This window comes from Bos javanicus, chromosome 15 (assembly GCF_032452875.1).
Source record: "Bos javanicus breed banteng chromosome 15, ARS-OSU_banteng_1.0, whole genome shotgun sequence".
In the NCBI taxonomy this organism is placed as follows: Eukaryota; Metazoa; Chordata; class Mammalia; order Artiodactyla; family Bovidae; genus Bos; species Bos javanicus.
Window position 1 is genome coordinate 63756905 of NC_083882.1, and position 20513 is coordinate 63777417.

At 43.9% G+C, this 20513-nt stretch overlaps 1 protein-coding gene, 1 long non-coding RNA gene and 1 pseudogene across 7 annotated transcripts in view; 1 reads left to right on the top strand and 2 right to left on the bottom strand.

Annotated features, from left to right (window-relative positions):
- Positions 1 to 2661: 2661 nt before the first annotated feature.
- On the bottom strand, positions 2662 to 4035 carry LOC133261046 (copper transport protein ATOX1-like; annotated as a pseudogene).
- A 106-nt stretch (positions 4036 to 4141) lies between these two features.
- Positions 4142 to 10056, bottom strand: LOC133226939 (uncharacterized). Its single transcript, XR_009729670.1, has 2 exons — positions 9993 to 10056; positions 4142 to 8650 (listed from the first exon to the last, which is right to left on the bottom strand). It is a non-coding gene; the product is annotated as an uncharacterized LOC133226939 (long non-coding RNA).
- QSER1 (glutamine and serine rich 1) overlaps positions 9609 to 20513 on the top strand; it is an 80083-nt gene continuing 69178 nt past the window's right edge. For 2 of the 6 annotated variants that reach the window (XM_061381054.1, XM_061381056.1), the window contains exon 1: positions 9610 to 9855. In XM_061381054.1, the coding sequence (XP_061237038.1) occupies positions 9662 to 9855 (194 nt within the window). In that variant the 5' untranslated portion in view covers positions 9610 to 9661. Of the gene's footprint in view, positions 9856 to 10404; positions 10548 to 11045; positions 11714 to 20513 lie in introns of those variants that run through there. The other 4 variants (XM_061381058.1, XM_061381059.1, XM_061381055.1 and 1 more) reach the window with 4 other exon arrangements.

Sequence of the window (20513 nt, forward strand, 5' to 3'; positions counted from 1 at the left end):
TAGGTGACTTCACTTTCACTTTTCACTTTCCTGCATTGGAGAAGGAAATGGCAACCCACTCCAGTGTTCTTGCCTGGAGAATCCCAGGGATGGGGGAGCCTGGTGGGCTGCCGTCTATGGGGTCGCACAGAGTCGGACATGACTGAAGCGACTTAGCAGCAGCAGCAGCAGTTTGTGGGATCTTAGCTCCCCGACTAGGGATTGAACCTGCACCAGTACCGTGGAATCCAAGATCCTAACCACTAGGCCATCAGGGGACTCCCAGGACTGTACTTCTCATGTTCTTTGTTTGTTTGCTTGTTATTTAATTAATTTTTCTTGAAGTATAGCTGCTTTACAACACTGTTAGTTTCCACTGTACAGCAAAGTGAATCAGCTATATCTATACATATATCCCATCCTTTTGGGATTTCTTTCCCATTTAGGTCACCACACAGCACTGGGTTCCCTTAGTTATACAGTAGGTTCTCATTACTTATCTATTTTATACACAGTATTAATGGTATATGTATGTCAGTCCCAATCCCTCAGTTCATCCAGATGTTCTTATTTGCAGAACAGATATAGAGACACAGACGTACTTCTCGTGTTGATACATTGATGTCCCGTTCTGGCAGATGTGGGTGGAGTGGGGTAGGACATTACGAAGGACAAGGGAATGTTTTCTGTGACTTTGGTCATTTACTCCCTGCTTCAGATTTTTGTGGCTCCTTATTGTGAGGAGGTATACTAAAGTAATTAAATGTTTGGGTATTGGGTCAGTTTTGGGACTATTTGAACATCAAAATAGATGAATATGGTAATGGACTATAATTTTGTGTTCTAGGACTCCCAAGATCATCCTTATATTCAATGATTTGCTGCAAGAACTCACAAGGCAGTGAAGTTGCTACACTGATGGTTACAGTCAGTTAAGATGAAAGGATATAGATTAAAATCAGCAATGGCAAAAGGCACATAGAACAGATATAAGCGAGGGAGATGAGGTAGAGCTTGAAGTTGTGCTCTCCCAATGGGGTCCTGGCAGACATTCGTCACATGAAGTACTGCCAATTAGGGAAGCTCACTTGAGTCTTGATGTCCTGGGTTTTGCGGGGAGGTTGTTCACATAGGTGTGGCTGACTCCCTGGTGACTGATCTTAATTCCCTAAACCTTCAAGAGGTCAAGCTGATACTGTGTGGTCCAAAGCCCCCACCATAAATCACACTGTTAGCATTACTCACTGGTGTGGTCCAAGACCTCGGGTAAATAAAACCACTCTTAACAGGCAGGACATTCCAAGTGCTTAGAAGTTATGACTCTGGAACCTGGATGCTAAGTCGCTTCAGTTGTGTTCCATTTTTCGTGATCCTACGGACTGTAGCCTGTCAGGCTCCATTGTCCATGGGATTGTCCAGGCAAGAATACTGGAGTGGGTTGCAATGTCCTCCTCCAGGGGATCTTCCCAACTCAGGGATGGATCAAACCTGCATCTCTTATATCTCTTGCATTGCAGACCGATTCTTTATTGCTGAGCCACCAGGGAAGCCCCTGGAGCCTGGTGAGGGCCAAACCTTTCTTTGGAATATACAACATTTGGACAACGTGAACCTGCTGAGTTCATTCTGCACAATTCAAATCCACTGAGTAAAAAATAATTCATGAATTTATACTGAAATGGATAAACAGATAGATGGGTTGATAAACAGGAGATAAGGAAAAGTTCCTTTTTATAGAAGAATGATAACTAATGATTATGAAAGAAAAGATGGATTTAGAAAAATCGCAATTCAGTAACCATAATAATAATTGCTTCAATCAAGAATCATCAGGTGGACTTCCCTGGTGGTCCAGTAGTTAAGACGGCATGCTTTCAAAGCATGCCGTCTTAACTACTGCAACGATCCCTGGTTGGGAAAGTTCTGCATGCATGCCATGTGGCTAAATAAATAAAGGTCAACAAAATTGAATATATCACTTTAAAAAAATGACTGTAGAAGTGTGTGCATGTGTGATTACATTTTTAAAAAGTCACCAGTGGATGCTATGGTGAGTTGATTGGTGGTTCTCCCAAAGATGTGTCCCTCTACTAATCCACAGAACATGTGAATGAGACCTTATTTGGGAAAAGGGTCTTTGGTAATGTCATTAAGTTAAGGATCTTGAGATGAGATCACGCTGGATTAACCAGGTGGGCCCTAAATCCAAAAATAAGTGTTCTTATAAAGGACGGAGGAGAAGACAGACATAGAGAATGTGAAGACAGAGGCAGAAATTAGAATGAGGGAGCCAACCTAAGGAATGCCCCAGAAGCTGAAAGAGGCAAGGAAGAATTCTCCCCGAGAGCCTCCAGGGGAAGCACACAGCCCTGTAGACAGCATGATTTGGGGCTTCCAGAATAGTGACACAAAAATACCTATGGCTTTAAGCCACCCAGTTTGTGATAATATGTTGCAGCTCTCATAGGAAACTAATAGAGATGCTGAAACCAGCGGTGAAGGAATGATGCTTTGGGAGTTTACAGCCTTAAAGTACCAACAAAATATTACTATTAAAGAAAATATAGCCACTCTTTAGTGGAGATAGGAGCCCCTCGTGGCTCAGACAGTAAAGAGTCTGCCTGCAGTTCGGGAGACCTGGCTTCGATCCCTGTGTTGGGAAGATACCCTGGAGAAGGAAATGGCAACCCATTCCAGTATTCTTGCCTGGAGAATCCCATGGACGAAGGAGCCTAGCAGGCTACAGTCCACGGGGTCCAAAGAGCGACTTCACTTTCCCTTCACTTTCACTTTAGTGGAGATACCTGGCAGTAGCACTTTAACCAAGCTTATTGGGTTCAGCAGTCAAATATAGCTGGTTTGAAGCTCCACTTGTATTAGCGTCAATTTATATTAGTTTACATGATTTGGGCAGTTAACTTCATTAAGCCTCAATTTCCTGTAAAATGGAAATAATAATAATCAATACCCACAGTGTAAGAATATTTTGAGGATTAAATATAGTTACAGATATACTATAGTTTATAGATAAACTATAAAAAGCCCATAGCACAGGACCCAGCACATTCATATTTAGTACATATTGGCTACACTTTTTTTTCTTCCCCAGCAGAAGCAGCTGGACTTTATTGCAGGAGAGCTCCAGAGGAGCAGGGTAAGTGAGGGTCTCTGCAGAACTCCATTGGCTGAGCAGGACTGACAGGTCTTAGATCTGTGTGGAAGACAGGAGAGGATCTATTCTGCAGGTTGGACACCCAGGCCCCCTCTACTTGGGACCAAGGTAGGAAACAGCCTTTCCTGTTTTCCCCAGGGTCTCCAGCAGAGTGTCCACACTATGCTCAGAGGTGATGCAAAGCGTCTTGTTGGACAGGTCAATGTCAAACTGAACTCCTCCTAGCTCGTTAAGGATATGAGTGACACATTAGCGCAGGCTTCACAGGTCATGCCCCCGGAGAACTCATGCTTTGTTGGAACTGAAGAGGTGGCGGCAGTGGCATTGGCTTTCTGGCTCTCTATATTGGTTATTCTGATGAAAGTAAAAGTGCAAGTGTTAGTTTCTCAGTCTTGTCTGACTCTTTGAGACCCCATGGGCTGTAGCCTGCCAGGCTCCTCTGTCCATGGAATTCTCCAGGCAAGGATACTGGAGTAGGTTGCCATTCTCTTCTCCAGGAGATCTTCTGCTCTAATTTACAGAATGAGGTTTAAATTTCCTGTAACCTATTCAGGGAGATAAAAGATATCATTCAATGATCGACTTGATCAGACCACACCCCTGTCTTTCCAGCCCATACTTAAAGTGGGCTCTAACCCCCCGACCTCTTGGTCTCCAATTATTCAACCTGGCTTCTTCCAGACCCCTATCAGCTAAACTATAGTCACAGAGCTCAAGAGATCATCTAATTCATAGCTCAGACCACTTCCTCTACCTGCAAAACTGATGATCAAGTAGGCTTCCTGAAACTCTGCTCACTGGAAGGAATGTGACTCATCGCTGTCTTTCAATGACATCTGTGGCTTCCAAAGAAGCAGGTATAAATGCAGCTTTTCTGACCCCATTGCTGTTTCCCTGGAGCGTAAGACAAGCAACAGAGATAGCACCCAAGGATGGTTGATAGGATCTAAGCCTCAGAGAAAATGACAGTGGGGCTCACTTCATTTCTGATTGTTTTGTTTTTTTTTTTTTCTCTTTTTTTCTGCAGGATCTTAGTTCCTTGACCGGGGGCTGTGGCCACGAAAGTACCAAGTCCAAACCACTGGACCATCAGGGAACTCCCTCATTTCTGATGTCGTAATTTAATTTCTGATGTTGACCTAAGAGAGTGAAATCAGTTCTCCCCCAGCAAAAACAGGATTATAGTTCCCCCTCCCTATGCCAGAAGAGAAAGGAAAAATGGAAGATTAAGACCCCTCCCCTAATCAATCCAACTTGACCACAAAACTTGACCTTCTTGTATCTTTCTAAATAATGGTTAGTCTTTTTGTAACATTAGAATATATGGACTTACTGACTACATTTCAAATATGTCAACCCCCAACACTGCATTTCCCCACAAGCTAAAAAAACAAGGCTGCCTCAGTGGAGATACAGTTTCATTACTTCCTCCCGCAACTGAATGCCTCTATTAACCTAAAACAATCTGAACCCCGGGCTTCAGCCTCAACAGCAGAATGAAGGTGATGAACTACTCTAAGCTTCCTACCAGTTTAAATACATGGCGATTTTCTAATGGGATGGGAGGAAGGTGGGAAATGTGAGGAGAGTGTCCATGGACACTTTTTTCTTTGGTCATGCCTTGCAGCATGTGGGATTTTAGTTCCCTGACCAGGGATTGAACCCTAATGCCCTACATTGGGAGCACAAAGTCTTAACCACTGGACCACCAGATAAGTCCATCATGGACAGTTTCTGAGACATCACTAACTTATAGACAATAGAACTCAGAAGGAATTGAAGACGTGGGTGGGAGAGGAGGAAAGACTTTTAAGTGTAGGATCTTAATTCATCTTGCAACCAAGTTGCCTTTGTTTCCAGAAAAAGAGTATGTAAATGATTAAATGGAATTTCTGAATGGGTATTTAAAAAATTGTATTTGGATTTATTCATTCAATAAATATGTATTTAGAGCCTAATGTCAGGTGTAGCACTAAGTACTGAGAATAGAAGGATGAATTAAACACAACTCTTTCCTTTAAGGAACTCATGATCTGTGAGAGAAAGGAGCAGATATACAACTAATCATAATGCAACAAGATAGCGTTAAATACAATAAATGCAATAGGCACCATAGAGCAACTGAAAAGGAAGCAATTGGTTTTGCCTTGGAATGATGAGGAAATGTCATGAAAGACATAACAGTTGATCTGGATCTTAAATTCCACAGGCAAAAAGTGGAATGAATATTTTTATTTAAAACAAGAACAACAAGGCTCACTGTTGACTTTTCAGATCAGATCAGTCGCTCAGTCGTGTCCGACTCTTTTCGACCCCATGAATCGCAGCACGCCAGGCCTCCCTGTCCATCACCAACTCCTGGAGTTCACTCAGACTCACGTCCATCGAGTCAGTGATGCCATCCAGCCATCTCATCCTCTGTTGTCCCCTTCTCCTCCTGCCCCTAATCTCTCCCAGCATCAGAGTCTTTTCCAATGAGTCAACTCTTCACATGAGGTGGCCAAAGTACTGGAGTTTCAGCTTTAACATCATTCCTTCTAAAGGAATCCCAGGGCTGATCTCCTTCAGAATGGACTGGTTGGATCTCCTTGCAGTCCAAGGGACTCTCAAGAGTCTTCTCCAACATCACAGTTCAAAAGCATCAATTCTTTGGCGCTCAGCCTTCTTCACAGTCCGACTCTCACATCCATACATGACCACAGGAAAAACCATAGCCTTGACTAGACGAACCTTTGTTGGCAAAGTAATGTCTCTGCTTTTGAATATGCTATCTAGGTTGGTCATAACTTTCCTTCCAAGGAGTAAGCGTCTTTTAATTTCATGGCTGCAGTCACCATCTGTAGTGATTTTGGAGCCCAGAAAAATAAAGTCTGACACTGTTTCCACTGTTTCCCCATCTATTTCCCATGAAGTGATGGGACCGGATGCCATGATCTTCGTTTTCTGAATGTTGAGCTTTAAGCCAACTTTTTCACTCTCCACTTTCACTTTCATCAAGAGGCTTCTGAGTTCCTCTTCACTTTCTGCCATAAGGGTGGTGTCATCTACATATCTGAGGTTATTGATATTTCTCCGGCAATCTTGATTCCAGCTTGTGCTTCTTCCAGCCCAGCTTTTCTCATGATGTACTCTGCATAGAAGTTAAATAAGCAGGGTGACAATATCCAGCCTTGACGTACTCCTCTTCCTATTTGGAACCAGTCTGTTGTTCCATGTCTAGTTCTAACTGTTGTTTCCTGACCTGCATACAAATTTCTCAAGAGGCAGATCAGGTGGTCTGGTATTCCCATCTCTTTCAGAATTTTCCACAGTTTCTTGTGATCCACACGGTCAAAGGCTTTGGCATAGTCAATAAAGCAGAAATAGATGTTTTTCTGGAACTCTCTTGCTTTTTCCATGATCCAGCGGATGTTGGCAATTTGATCTCTGGTTCCTCTGCCTTTTCTAAAACCAGCTTGAACATCAGGAAGTTCATGGTTCACATATTGCTGAAGCCTGACTTGGAGAATTTTGAGCATTACTTTACTAGCGTGTGAGATGAGTGCAATTGTGCGGTAGTTTGAGCATTCTTTGGCATTGCCTTTCTTTGGGATTGGAATGAAAACTGACCTTTTCCTTTTAGTGCTGTCTAAATCAGACTTAAAGGGCTTCCCCAGTGGCTCAGTGATAAAGAATCCGCCTTCAATGCAAGAGACACAGGTTTGATCTCCGGGTCAGGAAAATCCCCTGCAGAAGGAAATGGCTACCCACTCCAGTATTCTTGCCTGGGAAATCCCATGGACTGAAGAGCCTGGTGAGCTACAGTTCATGGGGGTGCAAAAGAGTTGGACAAACTTACAGACTAAACAACAAGAGCAACAGATCAGATTTAAACAGCTGGGTTGGGAATTATTTGAAAGATAACATGAAAAGTTTGTAGTGTTGGGAGTATGTTTTCAGCAGGGAAGACGACATTCTTCAGGTAATATCACTCAGTTCAGTTCAGTCGCTCAGTCGGGTCCGACTCTTTGTGACCCGGTGAATTGCAGCACGCCAGGCCTCCCTGTCCATCACCAACTCTTGGAGCTTACCCAAACCCGTGTCCATAGAGTCGGTGATGCCATCCAGTCATCTCATCCTCTCTCGTCCCCTTCTCCTCCTGCCCCCAATCCCTCCCAGCATCAGGGTCTTTTCCAAAGACTCAACTGTTCGGATGAGGTGGCCAAAGTATCATTAATTTTACCAAAAAGACTGTGATGTTTTATGATGTTATTTGTAGACATGCTGTAACATCGGAAATATACTTGCATTGACTTAAGGTAAACTAAATTTCACTTAATGGGCAAAGAAACATCACATATGGTGACAGAGTAATATTATTTTTAAAATACTAAAATTTTCCCTTAATATTTTTTCTCTGATTTATGTGACATAAACAAACTACATAATGGTGTGAAGGACTATAAAGGTTTTATTGCCACTTGTTTGGTATTGCCTGCATAAGTTCTGAGTACCAGTTGTGAGTATCAAACTGCCATAAAACATTTATAACATGCCACTCCACTTTTCATACAGACAAAACTTTAGTGCTCAGAAAAATATTTACAACTTTGCTTTATTTATATAGATTACAGATTTCCAGTCAGAAGTAAGAAAAATAAATGTTGTATGGAATATTTGTTACTTCTCTGCAGGGTCTTAGATTATCTGGCAAATTCCTTCTCCAAAGAAAACCACTTTTCAAAGATGTCCTCAGAAAATGCATACTGGGATTAACATAAAATCGGCAAAGTCACTTGTGTCCACACATTTGAATTCATTTGTAAATAACGACTACTCTCTTCCTCGCTTCCCCACCCCGGGACAGGACTGCAGGCAGCACAGGTGACGAAAGACTTACAAAAAAAGGAATGAATAGGAACAAAAGGATGTAGGCGCCAGGAGGAAAACAGAATCTTCCAGGACAAAATTAATCTCAGAAGGAACAGCAGGTCCAAAACCAGGGATTACTGAAGTTTAAATTGCTTTTTGCATGGTGATCAGAGTTAATGTATCAGATTTATTGTCTTCTACGATGCCTGTCTGATTTAACTTTCATGTTAAGCTTATCTTGAGGGACAGATTTCTGTACTAAGCACATAAATAGGTGTTAAACCTGTATTGATTTTTTAAAAGGGTGATGGTCAATCAACTTCACTGTTATTAACTTTTACTTTATGCCTTAAGGACCAAATAGTGGTTTCTATGATTCTTGTTTCACTACACATAAGTTACTAGAAGAAACAACAACTCTCACATACAATAGGGAACCGCAAATAATCTTTAATTCCCCTCCTCCCCCAAACAACCTGGACGCCGGACAGGAGACGTTTGGATACAGTCCTGCTGAAGTTCCAAGCCTCAAACAAAAAACTTCAACAGTTTGTGCACTCTGAGTTTAAATTTATGGTAATTAAAGTCATCCAGATGGCGGCTGTATTAATCAATGAAGGGGCAGTATTCATCTTGGGACAGAAGATTCTGAAACCCAGAATGAGAAAAATCCCCAAGGTGGGGGTGGGGACAGTTAATAAGAGCCCCCCAGGGAAAGGTCCTTTCAACGAGGGTTGGAAAAGAATACGTTTGAATTTGAATCTCTTTGAATATAAATCTCCCCTAACAGCAGGAAAAGGGTCCTCTAGCCCAGCAAGCTTTGGGCAGGAAGGGAGTAAACGGAACTGTAAAACAGTCTGCTCAGCTGTTTCTGGTTTGGGACAAGGCGCAGGGAAAGGAGTCGCGATCTGAGAACTGAGTATTTGAGTCACTCAAAATAACTCGAAGGGTCAAATAACGAACTCCAGGCAAAGCGTTGACAAGGCTCCCCCGCCGCAGCACCCCGCGCCGGGTTTCCGCTCAGTTTCCCCCTCCCTCGCGGAGGACGCCCGGCAGGCGCGGCCCCTTCCCACGCGGGGCGCGGCGAGCGCCGACGGCTTCCCCTGGAGCAGCCGGGGGCGGGAAGTCCGTGGCTCGCGGGCTAGGGCTGGCGGCCGCCCCTACGATTCCCGGAGCTGGCCTGGGCCGGGCAGGCCTCAAGCCTTCTCCGCCCGGGCTGGGCTTCCAGAGGCGGCGGCGGCGGCAGCAGCGGACGAGGAGGCGGTCTCTGGCCCGCGAGCCGCGAGCGCGGGGCGCCGAGGGGAGGCGGGGCGAGGCCGCGGGGCGGAGGTGGGGGGGGCCGGGAGGTGCATCCTGGGAAATCCACCAACATGGGGCGCAGCCACCGCCGCCGCCGCCGCCGCGAGTCCCGGCCACGGATGCCGCCGCTCCCCTGACGCCCAGCTGGGGCCTCGCGGCGCACCGCGGCCCGGCTCCCCCCGGCACAGACCGGCCAGCGCGCCCTCCGCTCGCTCGCCTGCGGCCATGTGAGGGGGCAGCTCCCTCCGCCGCCGCCGCCTCCTCTTCCTCCCCCCGCCCCCTCCCTCCCCTCCCGCCCCCCTCTCACTGGGCCCTAGAGGAGCCCCCACCGCAGCTCGCCCGCCCTCCGCCGCCCCCACGATGGATAGGAACTACGCGACCTCCGGCTTCGCCGACCCGCCGCCGCCGCCGCCGCCGCCCGCGCCCCCCGCCGCCCCCTCCAGCGCCGCCGCCGCACCACCCCCCGCCCCCGCCTGGGCCTACGAACCCCGAGCCGCGGCCGCCGCCTCCAGCAGCAGCGGCAGCGGCGGTAGCAGCCCCAGCCTCAAGGCCAGGTAGGGAGAGTGGGCGGCGGGGGGTCCTGGCGGGCCCGGAAAAGCCGGGGATGCGTTTGGGGCCTTCGCCCCCGTGCAGCACCCCCCGAGGGTTCGGGTCGGCGGGGAACCCCCCCTGCTCTTCTCGTTGCCCTCACCCTGCCGGGAGAAGCGGCTGCTAATTCCTGTGGGGTGGTTTCGGGGTGGGTGGGGGCGCCCGATGTGGGATTCGCAGCTGGGGAGCGTGGGTAAAAGGGAGGCTTGGGCGGGAGTCGTAGGTCCCCGTCACCTCCGCGTCCTGGGCTTCCACATGGTGAAGTTTGGGTTATTGGCTGAACTCGGCGATCAGGGAAACTCGGGACTCGTGCCGGGGGGCCAAGCGGGCCGCCGAGGAGTTCGGGGCAGTGACATTCCATTGTATTGTGACGGACAATGTGGTCTTGGGGGCCCCGGCGGTGAGCTTGAGGGTGGGGGAGGCGGGAGCGCAAGAGGCGCGGAGCCGAGTCCCTGACATTGGGGGACCTGGGGCGGGGGGGTGGTCTGTGCTGCTGGAGAATCCCGGGGACGTGGGGGCCTGCCAGGGGGCCCCGGGGATGCGAACGCTGCGCCTGGGCTGGGTGACATATGTTCGCAGTGGTGGCCAAGATGAAGCTGTTTTTCTTCCATGCGTTCAAACTTACTCTTGGGTGTCCTCCTCTTAACAACAGCAGGAAGTAAGGAATCTTTCTTTGCCTTCTGTGTTTTGGGGTGACTAAGAGTTGGGAAGAAACCGGAGGGAGGGTTTCACTACGGAGGTCAGTGAAGGCCGTAAAGGTTGAAGAACCGAAGCATGCTTCTCCATCTCGTTTCTGAAGCCCCGGCTCATTATGTAGCGTGGGGTTCAAGAGTTCATCTTTGCTCCAGCATGACCAAGGGAATCTAAAATGTTGACTCTTACTAGATGTTTAAGCTCGCGGGAAATGTGTCGTAGTGCTACACTGTGAAACGGTCCATTTGAATGATAACTGGAAGGCGTGGTTTGGTTTGGAAGATTTGGGAGCGGGGTGTTTTAAAGCTACCTCTGCCGAACAATGCAGAAATCTGGTAGGTGCAGCTTCTGATTACAAGGACCAGGGAATCCTGGGTTGCTAATGACTTCATCCTCAGCTACCAACAGGAAGCTTCGTGGCTTTATGATCTCATCAAATTTTTTTTATTATTGTCACAACAGAAGTGAACTTTTTTTTTTTTTTTTACTTTATATATATTACAGTATTCTAGGTTTTCTTCTTTTGTAGAAGTTGCACGTTCATGATTTGGAAAGTATGTGCGAAGAGTAACTGGTCTTTGTCTTAGATAGTACCTTGGGATGATTGTTGAGAGAATGAGAAAAAATTCGTTCAAGAAAAGGAAAATATGCTTTCATAGAAAATTTAATGTCCTTTGTTTAAAAGAGATGGGGTTAAGAATATAATAATGTGATGTGCCAATGTGGAGCTAAATAATTAAATGCTGAGACCTCTCAGAAATAGTCATAACTTTGAACTATATACAGTTTAAGGAGTTCATGAAAAATGTTTGGCACTTTTCCCTTTTATTTATTTATTTTTGGTGGTAATTTGACTTATCATTTTACAAGTAGCTTTTGCATATATACCATAATTTACAAATTAAAGTTACTTTCTCTTCAGTGAACAATGATAGGTGTTTATGCAGCATAGTTTATGTTTTAAATGACAAATGTTTTATTAGGTACATGAAACAAATGCTATCTAGTTATTTCTGTTGTTTCTTTTAGCAGAATACTTCTGAGGCAAGAAACTAAAATCTACTTGTCATATTTTCCAAATGTTATTTATCAAAGTAACAAAGAATGACTTCCCAAACACATTTGAAAACAGTAAGTAGATTTATTTGGAACACATAATCTAAAAGGGATTTATTTTGTTTATTGAAAACGATTGATTCTTAAATGCTCAGCCCCTCCCCTCTTAAAATATATTTTGGGGGTGGAGTTAGCTAAATTATAGCATAGAAAATGCAGGCTTTCCCCCTCCCCCATGAACTTGCTTTGTTAACATCTTGTGTTAGGATCAGGCCATCTGTACAGGGCTACACACACTTCTTAATTGTACCTCATTTTATTCTGTGCGAGTGCTCGCTTCAGTTATATAAAAAATACTGAATCTGAAATATGCCCTGTAAGTCTGTAAGTATTGTGTGTTTTCAGAAGACTATTCATATTTTTCATAACATTTTGAAAAGCTGTTTCATAATTCATGTATCAGTTGAATGTTTTTGTTCCCCCTTGTGGCAGTTTTTCTTGAAGGTGCAAATGAATACTGGTTGTGATGATGTGATGTGGATACTTATCCGCAAGGAGTTAGCCTGTCTGTCACCTTGTTTCCAATAACCTATTCAGAAGCTAACAGATGGTAGTGACGTTCAGTTGTTACTGATATGGGATCTAACATTCTACTTTATGTCTTTACTTGGTCCTAAAATGAAACATTTTCATCAGCTGATAGGAAATAGCACAGTAAACATTTTTTCATGAGTTCCAAAATAACACTTTCTTGATATAATGGCTCCACAAGATACTAGGTATTTCCATTGGTTTAACAATTGAAAAATAAAGAGCTAATGGGAAAACTCTAGCATTTCACTTTAAATAGAGTGTATAGAGATTTCTGAATGTTTCTAAAATATTTCTTGCTGGGTACATGGAAATTTCAGGGATAAGACCTGATTGTATATACATTTCCATTTATTTGTCCTCTTAGTTTTAGGGACCAAATGAGCATATATCTTTATCTGTCACCATGTGGTTAGAAATGTTCTTTGTGGGGCTATTTTAGGTACTCTAAATACCTTTACATGTTTTTGGATATAAGATGATCATCAGGAAGCTACAGACCTGCATCTTTTCTCTCCCTGACATTTGTGTCTTTGTACAGAATAGGAAGAGACAGGCCGTTTCATCATAGTTATGATAGATGTTGTGTTGGTATTTGAATATACACCAGAAGATGACTAAACAGAAATATTTTGTTTTAAAATAAAATTATATTTGTTTTGCCTTTTTGACTTGAAACAGTCTTTTTTGCCACCAGTTTTTAGAATTTCCTAAATAAATTATAAATTCATCCTGATTTTAGTATGAATGTAATGAGTGTGATAGGTTGTCCTTCCAAAAAGCAAAACAATGGTTAGTTTCTCCAGAAGTGATCGGCTACTGTATTAAGGACATTTTGTGTGCACGCTCACTTCCTTCAATCCTGTCCAACTCTTTGCCACCCTATGGATGATAGCCTGCCAGACGAGGTCCATGGGATTCTCCAGGCAAGAGTACTGGAGTGGGTTGCCATGCCCTCCTCCAGGGGATCTTCTGGACCCAGGGATAGAACCCAGGTTCTCCGCATTGCAGGCAGATTCTTTACCACTGAGCCACCGGGGTAAGCCCAAGGACATTTTGAGTAAGTTTTAAATCTAGCATTTTCCTCAAGGCTTTTGGGATAAGACCTGAAAGATCACAATTTGTAAGGAGTTGAGACAATCGCAAAGTAGTGAAAGGTTATTTGGAACAAACTTCTGTTGTTCGTAATTTCCCATAGAAACAATGTTGTAAGTAATTTGTAATATTGTAAGTAATGTCAGTTACTGACAACTTATTTGTGCTAGCTACTGTTTTAAGTGATCAATGCAAACACTATTTAATCCTCAAAGTAATCTTTTGAGGTAGGCATTGTTTATACCTTCTTTTTTAAGAATTGGAAACTGAGACATAGTGAGATTAATAAACTTACAGCCACATAGCAAGTAAGTAGTGGAGCAGGGATTTAAACCTGGGCATGTTTCATTACTGAACTGGACTACTTAGATAGTCCGATACTGTAATCTGCCTATGTAATGGGTTAATGATCGTTTATAACTGGCCTGGAATCCTGACCATCATTAATATCGTTATTTCAGTGTTCTTTATCATTGTTGTCCATCTTTTTTCCTAATTGAAACATACTTCCTTTCATTTCCATAACACTGTACTTTCTGACTTTCCTCTTTCCTCTCTGGGCTACTGCTTTTTCCTGTTCTTCACTAGTTCTTAACTCTTCTAATCTCCACATATTGTTTCCTTAGGGTTTGGGGTTGATAGGATTTCTTGTCCATTCTGCACTTTGTCCTAGGATATCACATCCATGCCCATGACTTAAAATACCATCTCTAGAGATGCCCATATATACATCTAAAGCCCAAACCTCTCCTGAGCACCTAGTTGCGTATCCATCTACCTCTTCGAGCTTTCATTGGCTACGTAGCAGGAATCATCAGTGATGAGCTCATACTTTCCCCATCCACCCCACCTCTGCTTCTCTAGTGAAGCCTTTCTCAGTCACGCCTCTGTCCATCTAGTTGCTCAGGCCAGAACCCGGGAGTTGTGTGTGCTCTGTCACCAAACCTTGCTGACTTTTGTTTCGTCTCTTAAATAATGTCTTGGAATTGTCTACTTGGTGTTTCTGCTGCTCCAGCCTGATCCAAGCCACTATTATTTTTCTCTTGGATAACTAAATAATCTTAAATCTTTCCTTTCCTTCCTTCAGTTCATTCCTTTATTTTTTTTAAATGAAAGTATAGTTGATTTGGGGTTCCCTGGTGGCTCAGATGGTAGAGAATCCGCCTGCAATGTGGAAGACCTGGGTTCAATCCCTGGGTTGGGAAGATCCCCTGGAGGAGGGCATGGCAACCCACTCCAGTACTCTTGTCTGGAGAATCCCCATGGACAGAGGAGCCTGGCGGGCTCCATGGGGCTGAAAAAAGTCAGATGCAGCCGAGCACCTAAGCACAAGCACGTGGTTGATTTACAGTGTTGTGCCAATCTCTGCTGAATAGCAAAGTGACTCAGTTTTACACATATATACATTCCATTCTTTTTTAAATATTCTTTTCCCTTATGGTTTATCCCAGGAGATTGGATATAGTACCTTGTTATTTATCCATTCTAAATGTAATGGTTTGCATCAACCAACCCCAAATTCCCAGTCCATTCCTCTGCCTCCCTCACTTCAGTTTGTTCTGTTCATAGAATTCAGAGTGATTTTAACTTAATTTAATTTTTGGCTGTGCCGGGTCTTAGTTGTGGCACTTGGGATCTTTCTGGCAGTATTTGGGATCAGTTCCCTCACCAGTTATCAAACCTGACCCCTTGCATTGTAAGCGTGGAGTCTTAACCACTGGACCACCAGGGAAGTCCAGAGTGGTTTTTAAAAACACAAATCTAGCAGTTTGATCATGTTGTTCCTTTGCTTAGTACCTTTCCACTGCTACTCCTACACCTTAAGGTCAAGGTTTTAAAAATCTGAAATGGGTTGTATATGGTCCTGCATTTACTGGTCCATTTAAAATTGTTTGGGTCATCCTAAATTGCTTTCTACCTAAAGCTCTCCTACACCCTGTCCCTTCCACCTATCTCTCACGCTTTTTCTATCTCCCAACCTGACTTTTTTTTTTTTTAAGTTTTATGAATGTTGTGTTTTTTTTGCATTTTTTTAATTTTATTTTTAAACTTTACAATATTGTATTAGTTTTGCCAAATATCGAAATGAATCCTCCACAGCCAACCTGACTTCTTAAGGTATTTCATGTTAGAAACCTCCTGCCTTTCAACCTCTGCTCCCTGTTGTTCTGTGCAATGGTATATACATACTGTGTTTCAGCAAAATTCTTAGAAATGTAATTACATACCTATATGCTGTTTAGGTGGGGTTTCCCAGGTGGCTCAGTGCTAAAGAATCCACCTGCAGTGCAGGAGACAGAAAGGATGCTAGTTTGATCCCTGGGTTGGGAAGATCCCCTGGAGGAGGAAATGGCAACCCACTCCAGTATTCTTGCCTGGAGAATCCCATGGACAGAGGAGCCTGTTGGGCTGCGGTTCATAGGGTCACAAAGAGTTGGAGACAGCAGAAGCCACTGAGCACGCATGTATACTGTTTATGTAATAGATGCCTTCCTTTTTAGAATGGAAGTTCTTTGAGGGACACTGTGTTTTGCCTACTGCTCTCTACCTGATACGTAACTTTTTTGTTGTTTAGTCACTAAGTCGTGTCTGACTCTTTGTGACCCCATGGGCTGTAGCCCACCAGGGGCCTCTGTCCATGGGATTTCCCAGGCAGAAATACTGGAGTGGGTTGCCATTTCCTTCTCCAGAGGATCTTCCCAACCTAGGGAACCTGTGTATCCTGCCTCTCCTGCACTGCAGGTGGATTCTTTACCACTGAGCTGCCAGAGAAGATGGTACTCTAGTGCCTGGCATATGAAAGTTAAAGTGGAATCTCTCAGTCGTGTCTAACTCTTTTCCACCCCATGGACTGTAGCCTACCAGGCTTCTCCGTCCATGGGATTTTCCAGGCAAGAGTACTGGAGTGGGCTGCCATTTCCTTCTCCAGGGGATCTTCCCAACCCGGAGATTGAACCCAGGTCTCCTGCATTGCAGATGGGTGCTTTACCATCTGAGCTAGGTATATAATTGTTGTTTAATATTAATACTTATTTATGGCATGAAAACCAGAACTCTGTTTTAGCATGGGAATTGGAAGCCCTTTGTTCCTTGCTGCTGTCTCTCGTGCCATTCCCCACCTTCCCTGTCTACTCTGTAGTCGGGACCAGAATGAAGGGTTAGGGCATTTGTGATTGTCATTGGTAGGAAGCGTGGAGGTACAGGCTGCTGCCTGCTTTCCTCCTTTCCTTTATACTCTCTGGAACAGTGTGAGCACTAAGGTGTATATAGCAAAACACAGGATTTTTCTTTCTTTCATTAAACAAATATTTGTGTGCCCAGTATATGCAAGGCACTGTTGCCTTTATCAAGTGTATTTCCGCAGTGAAAGCTTGAGAAGTCCAATGTCAAATTCATTCACTCATTAAAATGTACTGAGCATCTCTAAGTTTCTGTTACTAAGTTCTAAAGGGTACTGGAGAAATGAAGGAGACACTGTCCTGCCTCTTAAAGAACGTGATCCAATAAATGCAGTGTAACCTTTAAAAACTGTGAATCAGTGTATTGTGTACCTGTAACTTACATTATACATCAACTATACTTCATTAAAAAAAAACACAAACTTGTAATTGAGAAAGGTTACAGGATCATATACTTGCTGCCTCAGATCAGATCAGTTGCTCAGTCGTGTCCGACTCTTTGCGACCCCATGAATTGCAGCACGCCAGGCCTCCCTGTCCCTCACCAACTCCCGGAGTTCACTCAGACTCACGTCCACCGAGTCAGTGATGCCATCCAGCCATCTCATCCTCTGTCGTCCCCTTCTCCTCCTGCCCCCAATCCCTCCCAGCATCAGAGTCTTTTCCAATGAGTCAACTCTTGCCTGTCTACTTGGCTTTGAAATGCTGAAGTGCCTAAGAAGCTTAGCGTTCCATCCTTCTCTTTCTACTCACCCTTGGTGAAGGTGTCATATATACAAAATTATTTTCAAATCTCTATCTCTAGATTCATATCTAGCTATCTCCCTGTCATCTCCATTTGGGTACTGAATAACTATTTCAAACATAATATATCTAAAACCTGACTATCGCCCTAACCCCGCAACCACATTCTCCTTTAATCTTCGCCACCTCTGTAAATAATGCTGCCATTTACTTTGTAGCTCATGCCTAAGAGTTTGGCGCCATCTATGATTCATTTCTTTCATATCCACTCCCTCAGTAAATCCTGCTGGTTTGATCTCCATATGTATGTGTTCCCACATGGACAGTTGCGCTGCCTCCTTGTTTCCACTTTAGCCTTTCTATAATAGAGTTTATTAACAGGCAGAATTAACATTTCAACATAGAAGTCAGGTAATGTCATTACCCTGCTTACAACCTCCTTGTGTTACTCAGGAAAATACAGAGTCCTTATGGTGGCCTCTGAGGTCGTAAGTGATCTGAGCCTTGGCTAATTCTCCAACCTAATCATTCCGCTCCATCTACCATCCTTCAGCCACATGGGCCTTATTTCTGTTCCTGAAACATGCTAAGATTATTTGTGTCTTAGGAATTTCGCACTGGTTGTTCTTTTTATCTGGAGTTTCTTTACAGGTTTTTGCTTCTACTTCTGGACATGTAGGTCTTCACCCAGATGTTACCACCTCAAAAAGATCTTCTCTGACTGCCCTCTGTAGAGTAACTTCTCATCACTGTATTATATCACAGAGTTTTATTTTGTTCATTGTATTATCACTCTCTGAAGTAATTTTGTAGATTTATGTATATCACTTGGCTTCCCTGGTAGCACAGCTGGTAAAGAATCTGCCTGCAATGCAGGAGACCCTGGTTTGATTCTTGGATTGGGAGGATCCCCTGGAGGAGGGTATGGCAGTCCACTCTAGTATTCTTGCCTGGAAAATCTCAATGTACAGAGGAGCCCGTGGGCTACTGTCCATGTGGTCACAAAGAGTCGGACACGACTGAGCGACCAAGCACGTATGTATCACTTATTGCTGCCCTTCCCCATTCCGCTAACCACCACTAGTAGAATGTATGTTCCATGAGAACAGTGAGCTGTCTTATTCACATCTGTTGAAGGCAGTTTAGAGAAATGGTTGATAGGATAAGCTCTTAAGTCAGAATTTGACTTAAGGGGGTTGTATTTTGACTCCACCACTTGCAGTATGATCTTAAAGAAGTCTCTTAATTGTTCTGTTCCTGAAGTTCCCTGTGTGAAAACAGGAAGTTTTTTGAAGATTAAATGAGAACACAGAAAAGCGTTTAGAATGGTGTCTGGCATATAGAATAGTGTATAGCATATGAGCATTATTGTCAGCACTCAGAACAATATCTGGCACATTATCAGTGCACGTAGAACATTCAGTGAATGAAAGAAATGACTATAGTCCTAAGCAGAATACTTGTTTTTTTTTTAAAGAGGTATAAAAATGCTTGGGGGACTTCGAGGGAAAAGTCATGTTGAGTTCAAGAGGATTAAGGAAGCATTTTTCAGGTGTATTGCATACAGACTGATCTGAATTTTTGTTAACATTGAGTAAATGGCATAAGGTATTAGCGGAAAGAAGGCAGTTCTGAGAGCAAGTGTTCCAAAGTGGGAGGGAGTAGAAGCTGCTGGATTAGTTAAGGGGAGGTCCTTGAACTGGCATAGCATGACTTCTGTCGCAGGTTACTGGTCAGAGCAGTCCTGGGCGCAGTACAGAGAAGACCTCCTTGGAGAGGTCACCAGAGTAATAATACTCTTCCACAGTGTACTGGTACTAGATTTTCGAGGGCTTTTGATGACAGACAATGGAGTTTAGTCTCTACGGCTCAGTAGGGAGCTTTGAAATTCGGATTTTTAACAGGCATGATGATGATGATAATATCAGCCCCAAAAAAGAGTTTTAATAAGATTAATTTGACAGTCAAGTACAGAATGCTTGAAGTATCATTTCACTAAGATGTGAGAAAGAGCACATGTAAATGTCCTAAGGCCAGAACAATTCTGGTAATTCCCTTTTCTGACTCAGTCTAACCCTAGATCAGTGGTTGTCAAATTTAAGAGTCCTTCAGAATCACCCAGCGGGCTTGTTGAAATACAAGTTGCTGGATCTAACCCCAGAGTTTTTGAATCAATAAATCTGAGGTGGAGCCCAATAATTTGCATTTCTAACTAGTTCTTAGGTGATGCTAGTGATGTTTATCACCTTATCACCCTCTTCTTGCCATTCTTATCTCTGCTTAAAAATCATCTCTTCATGAAGGTGTTCCCTTACCACAAAATCTCAGTGGCCCCACTCAGTTTGTCTTTTCATACCGTTCATGGGGTTCTCAAGGCACGAATGCTGAAGTGGTTTGCCATTCCTTTCTCCAGTGGACCACATTGTGTACGAACTCTCCACTATGGTCCGTCCATCTTGGGTGGCCCTACACAGCATGGCTCATAGTTTCATTGAGTTAGACAAGGCTGGGATTCGTGTGATCAGTTTGTTTAGTTTTCTGTGATTGTGTTTAGTTCAGACATGAAACAACTGACTGGTTCAAGATTGGGAAAGGAGCACATCAAGGCTGTATGTGGTCACCCTGCTTATTTAACTTATATGCAGAGTACATCTTGAGATACACTGTACTAGATGAAGCACAAGCTGGAATCAGGATTGCTGGGAGAAATATCAATAACCTCAGATATGCAGATGACATCACCCTTATGGCAGAAAGCAAAGAAGAAGAAAAGAGCCTCTTGATGAAAGTGAAAGAGGAGAGTGAAAAAGTTGGCTTAAAATTCAACATTCCATGGCAAATAGATGGGGAAGCAGTGGAAACACAGATTTTATTTTTTGGGGGCTCCAAAATCACTGCAGATGGTGACTGCAGCCACGAAATTAAAAGACACTTGCTCCTTGGAAGAAAAGCTATGACCAGCCTAAACAGCCTATTAAAAAGCAGAGACGTTACTTTGCCGACAAAGGTCTGTCTAGTCAAAGCTGTGGTTTTTCCAGTAGTCGTGGATGGATGTGAGAGTTGGACTATAAAGAAAGCTGAGTGCCAGAGGATGGATGCTTTTGAACTGTGGTATTAGAGAAGACTCTTGAGAGTCCTTTGGACTGCAAGGAGATCAAACCAGTCCATCCTAAAAGAGATCAGTCCTGAATATTCATTGGAAGGACTGATGCTGAAGCTGAAACTCTGGTACTTTAGCCACCTGATGGGAAGAACTGACTGATTGG